The following is a 6,000-nucleotide window of genomic DNA, read 5'->3' as shown; positions in this document are numbered from 1 at the left end:
CCACGGCAGCCGGCAGCCCAGGGGGTCCCTTGGGTCAGCGCACCGCCGCGGAGCCTGCAGCCCAGGGCCCCCCCTGGGTCAGGGCACCGCCACGGCAGCCGGCAGCCCAGGGCCCCCCCGGGTCAGCGCGCCGCCACAGCAGCCGGCAGCCCAGGGGCCCCCAGGGGGCAGCGGGCAGCCGGTAACCCAGGGTCCCCCCTGGGTCAGGGCGCCACCGCAGCAGCCGGCAGCCCAGGGTGGCCTCTGGGTCAGTGCGCCGCCATGGCAACCGGCAGCCCAATGCCCCCCCGGGTCAGGGCGCCGCCGCGGCAGCCGGCAGCCCAGGGTGTCCCTTGGGTCAGTGCACCGCCACGGCGGCGCCCTGAGCCAGGAGGGGCCCTGGGCTGCCAGCTGCCCACTGACCCACGGGGGCCCCTGGGCTTCTGGAGGAAAGCGGGGGCTGCCCCCTGGCTCAGCCTCCACGTCAGCCCCAGCGAGGGGCATGGAGAAGAAAAGAGCCTCAGCGGTGGTCTGGTGGAGTGGAGGAAGAAAGAGGACCCCGATGCTCATGCGTTGGGAAAGGTAAGCAAGTGCTTCCCCACAGCTTGGCCTCAGGTGCCTGTGCTCCTGCCCCCTTGGTCCTTGGCTGGTCCCTGCTGCTGCTCCCCTTGTGCCTAGATGGCTGGAGAGAACAGCAGCCTGCAAAGCTGAGCTGCCTCAGTGCCCCCAGGCACCCCCCTGACCCCATCCCCCCCACAGCCCTGACCCCCAGCTCCGAGCGCAGTCCCTCTGAGCTGGAAACCCCCTCGACACCATCCCCCCCACAGCCCTGACCCCCAGCTCCGAGCCCAGTCCCTCTGAGCTGGAAACCCCCTCGACCCCATCGCCCCCACAGCCCTGACCCCCAGCTCCAAGCCCAGTCCCTCTGAGCTGGAAACCCCCTCGACCTCATCCCCCCTACAGCCCTGACCCCCAGCTCTGAGCCCAGTCCCTCTGAGCTGAAAACCCCCTGACCCCATCCTCCCCACAGCCCTGACTCCCAGCTGACAGATAGTGTTCCTAACACAGTTATTGCTCTTCATATCCTCTTGACTCTCCCAGTTTCTGTGGCCAGTGGTGAGCGAAGCTTCTCGACGCTCAAGTTGATAAAAACATACATGCGAACATCAATGTTGCAACAAAGACTTGTTGGACTCTCTACCTTGTCACTAGAACATGACATTGCTCACAGCATTGACTTGGAGGAACTTGTTGCTAAATTTGCTAAACTTAAAGCACGGAAACATAAATTCTAAATTATAACATGTTACTCTGAGACCGTGTATTGTGTATAATGTATGTGATTTTTTTGGGGGGGAGGGCGCAAGATGGAAGTTTCACCTAGGGCGCAAAATATCCTTGCACCGGCCCTGCCTACACATGTGCTTAATTTTACTACCCTGAATAGTCACAGGAGTAAAGTTTAAGCACATGCATAAGTGTTTGCAGGATCAGGGCCATATTTTGTTGGAATGTTTATCTGATAGGCTCCAATTCTGCAAACTGCTGTGCCCACATGCAACCCCATTGTCTTTCCTGGTGTGGTATACAGGTCTGTCGCATCTTACGCGCATTTAACATGCGCGATTTCAGCCTTACGGAGTCGGTAAAAAAAAAGAGAAAAATAATTTTAATACTGTAGTGCGGGCGATTCCGCCCGCCATTATACTCAATGTAATTTTGACTATACGCAATTTTTGCTTTATGCACTGACTGCGGAACATAACTCCAGTGTAAGATGCGACAGATCTGTATAGGCACAGTAGTCTGCCTATACAGATCACAATGTCACAGTTGGATCACATTTATTTATTGTAAAATGCCTTGAAGATGAAATGGGCAATATGAACTGTTGTTTGTGAAAAAAAACACCCTTTTATGCTCCACACCTATGCCCTACTACTCACTGTGATCTGCTGGCGTTATTTAATATCTTATATGTTATTCATATTACTATCCATACATATCATTTTCTTATAAAATAGACCTGGACCTAGGTTTGATCTTCCCCAGAGTTTAGGGTGTCCAGCAGCTGCTTCAATGGTTGGTCCATTCCATTCACCAGCTGCTAAGTTTGGAGTTGTATGTTGATTTCTACACAGTTGAGGGAGTGTGATGGAGAATATGCTCAGCTGAATAATTTGGATCTGGGTCTGAACTTCTTTAGAATATCAGATTCTGGCTCCAGGGGGCTGGTTTGGCCCAATCTCTAATTAATATCTAGCGCTCTTGGACTAGAAATTGAGCCAGAACCCTGGAGCCCAAGTGCTGGAATGGGGGCACATTCAGACCCAGAGAGGCATTGTAGCACCCAGCCTCTCTCAAGAGTGTGTTGAGGGGACTCAGACCCCTCCCCCTCCCCGCATTAGGGACGTGCCTGTCCAGCTGCGGGGCCTGGCTTGGCTCCCGGGCCCATCTCTCCCGCGGTCTCCTCGCTGCCCGGCGCTCTCGGGGGCGGCTCTGGCAGACACGCCCGCTCTGGGCCGCGGGGGGGCTGGGTGATCTGGGGCCCCACACGCCGAGTCCTGGCGGGGCGGATGGCGGCGGCGGCGGCCAGCAGAGGGCGCAGCGCGCTGGGTCAGGGCTCCGTAGGCAGCTGCAGCCGGAGTGGAGGCGGCGGCCGTGGCCTGGTGGTGGCGGGGGGTCCCCGGCCGCTCTGAGGCGCCGCCATGGACCGGTTCGCGTGGGCCAGCGGCCTGCTGGAGATGAACGAGACGCTGGTGATCCAGCAGCGCGGGGTGCGGCTCTACGACGGGGAGGAGAAGGTAAAGGCAGCGCCCGGCTCGGGCCTAGCGGCGGCGGCCGGACCCTGACACCCCCCCGGCCCAGCGATCCCCACCGGTACCCCGCCTAGGAGCCCCCCGCCGGTCTGGCTGCGCAGGGCCTCTGGGGTGGGCCGAGTGCGCCGTAGCCCTGAGCCAGCGCTGGCCGCTCCTCTCGCTGCCGGCCGGGCTGTCAGCGCCGGCCCCGCTTCCAGCCTCAGCGGCGGTAACCGGCTCGGTGTCCGGTGGTTGGAGCTGGCGGTACCTGCCCCGCGTTTACAGGCAGGAAGCTGGGCCCTGCCGGCGGGGTGCGACGCGAGGGCTGCTTTGCACTGGACCAGGAACAAACACCCTCTTCCTTTAGCCTGTAAAGCGCCTAGAAGAAATGCAACCACCTGGTGGGTCAGGGAGGGGTTCGGACTGGACACCCAACGTGCTGCTTTAGGTTTTGACTCCTTTCCCTAATCACAGAAATGTAGGGCAGGAAGGGACCCCGCGTTAGTCCTCGGTCGCATGCTGCATGTCTGCACTCCCAGCGGGGCAACAAAATCTGAAACATCAATAAGCTTGTTAGGAACGTCATGATATTCTAGGGCGTTGGTATCACAGGGAAGGGAGGATCCTGCCCGGTTTCCTGGGGGAAAGTTTAAACAGCTGAAAAGGAAGTTTGTCCATATCAATATTATCTTTTTGTAATAATTCTTTTTGTTGCTTCATCAACTTGGCTCGCTGTGCTACCAGCAAAAACAGGGTGTTCTCAAAATATTTGATTAATCAGGGTGATATATTATGACAACGTAGAATGCTTCAAAAATCAATGTTTACCCAGCTTGTTTGTTAAATTTGTTGTTAATTTAGTATCTGTTTTTCCTGGTGTAGGTAAAGTTTGATACTGGGGTATTGCTACTTAGCACACACCGACTGATATGGAGAGATCTGAAAAATCATGTAAGTACCCCGTCCGTTCTTGTACATGGTTTGTCTATAAATTCCATAATAAACCATAGGTAACTTTTAGTGATGCAACTGTGCAAGAAAGAACTAATTTTTCTGAGACTAAACTGTTTTCCTCCCTGTGTAAGTGCCTTATGCTCACAACATAGAGAGGCAATATAGTACAGGGGAATTACATCTTACGTGGAGGTTAGGTTCTAAGGTCAGCGCGTCTGGCGAAAATCGCGTATAGTCAAAATTACCCTTGAAAATCCCTTAAATGGCCCATAAAGTACAGTATACTGTACATGGTTTTGTGTATACAACCCTGTACAGTAATATGTATAAATGTATACAGTAATGTACGGCATATAATAAAGAGTACATATGCAAAATATAATTTTATAGTATTTTTAATTACATAAAAGAGAGAGAGATGGAAGAATGAAAGAATAAAAAAGGAAAATAGTACACCTAACCACTCACCATTCATCCTGGATATTCTTGCTAGTCTACGACGACGATGATAATGGTGATACAATGACTATGACAATGGTAATGCAACAATGGTGAATGATGATGATGATGATTAGTACAGTGCCCATATGATAAACGATGAGACGATGCAGATGGGCGCTATACAGACTCCGATGACAAGTCTTCCGTTTCCCCTGACAACACTATTGGGGGGGGGGTCGTCAGGGCTTGACGTTGATCCAGGAGATGGAGGTGACGGAGAGCTTGGGTGATGGAGAGCGAGTTGTAGAGCAAGTGGTTGGCTTTGGTTGAGCTCGAGAAGTTGATTGCGTAGGCTCATCTGCTGCTGGTTGTTTTTTCTTGAAAAACATGGTGATTGGCAACTGTTGCTGTTGTCTCTTGAGCTGCTCAAACGTTTCTTGATATGGTCTCAAATTGTTCATAATACTATGTGTGATTTTGAGGCTTCGTTCCATAGAGGAGTCGTATTCAGAAATTAAATCATTCTTGTGTTTCGCTGATTGGAACACTTCAGCAAATTTATGAAGATTCCAACTTGCTGGCTCTTCCTGTTCGTCGTCGTCATCTTCGTCTTCTGTAGATGATTTTATCAGTTCCTCTAACTCTTTGTTAGTCATTTTTTCTCTATGGCCCTCAATTAATTCTTCGTTTTCTTCCTCAAGGATGTCGATGAAGCCATCACCGCCCACTTGCCTAGCCACCTGCACAATGCGTTTCACTTCTTTGTCAATGGTTGGGAAACCCTTAAAATCATTCACACATTCTTTCCATAGGTTTCGCCAACATGCATTGACTGTTTCAGCCTTGATTGCATCCATTGCCTGTTGAATATAAGTGATGCAATTGGCAATGTTAAAGGACTTCCAACACTCTATCACATTAATATTGGGATCAACATCCATAGTGCTATGTATCCGTGAGAATGTAAGCCTCATGTATGTGGCTTTAAAACAGCGAATCACGCCTTGGTCAAGAGGTTGGAGGATGGAGATGGTACTAGGGGGAGAAAGACAACTTCAGTGTTGTTATGCACTAACCAGAGCGCCTCAGGGTGGCACGGAGCATTGTCTATGATCAGCAATGCTTTAAAGTCAAATCCTTTCTCTTCAAGGTATCGCCTGATCTCCGGAATGAAACACTTGTGGAACCAATCCAGAAATAATGCTGCTGTCACCCAAGCCTTTTTATTTGATTGCCAGGACAAAGGCAGGAGATTTTTGTTCTTGCCTTTTAGGGCGCAGGGACTTGCAGCCCTGTAGAGCAAGCCCAGCTTTATTAAATGCCCAGCCGCATTGCCACAAAACAACACAGTCACACGGCCTTTAGCTGCTTTGAAGCCAAGGGCTTGTCTTTCTGATTTCGAAGTGTAAGTGCGGTTGGGCATTTTTTTTCCAGAAGAGCCTAGTCTTGTCAGCATTAAAAACTTGTTCCAGAAGATAGCCTTTTCTTCTATGATTTTCTTTAATTGTTCGGTGTAGGCTTTTAGTGCCTCTTCATTGGCAGATGCAGCTTCACCAGTAGTCTGCACGTTTTTGAGGTTGAAGCGGTTCCTAAAACTGTTAAGGCAGCCTTGGCTGGCTTTTGAATTCCTTCTCATCAGAAGGCTGTCCCTCTTCAGCAGGAGGTTTGAACAGCACGTAGAGCTTAAGAGCTTTTTCTCACAATGTGTTGCCATTGGTAGACACACGTTTACAGTTCATGTCTTCCAGCCATAAGTTTAATGCCTTTTCAGTCTTCACTAAAGTCTTATCATGCACCTTGCTCGTCACCTTAGCAGTTATTGGAGCAC

General features: G+C 51.4%; 1 protein-coding gene across 2 annotated transcripts in view; it reads left to right on the top strand.

The window, feature by feature from the left end:
• The first annotated feature begins 2,587 nt into the window (after positions 1–2,587).
• The window catches only part of VPS36 (vacuolar protein sorting 36 homolog), a 29,634-nt gene continuing 26,221 nt past the window's right edge, over positions 2,588–6,000 (top strand). Inside the window, exons 1-2 of one of the 2 annotated variants that reach the window (XM_030564114.1) lie at positions 2,588–2,783; positions 3,660–3,728. In XM_030564114.1, the coding sequence (XP_030419974.1) occupies positions 2,688–2,783; positions 3,660–3,728 (165 nt within the window). In that variant the 5' untranslated portion in view covers positions 2,588–2,687. The remainder of the gene's footprint in view (positions 2,784–3,659; positions 3,729–6,000) is intronic. The other variant, XM_030564105.1, reaches the window with a different exon arrangement.

This window comes from Gopherus evgoodei, chromosome 1 (assembly GCF_007399415.2).
Source record: "Gopherus evgoodei ecotype Sinaloan lineage chromosome 1, rGopEvg1_v1.p, whole genome shotgun sequence".
Classification (NCBI taxonomy): domain Eukaryota; kingdom Metazoa; phylum Chordata; order Testudines; family Testudinidae; genus Gopherus; species Gopherus evgoodei.
The sequence above is the reverse complement of the archived record's forward strand: the minus strand, read 5'-3'. Positions and strand labels throughout refer to the sequence as shown.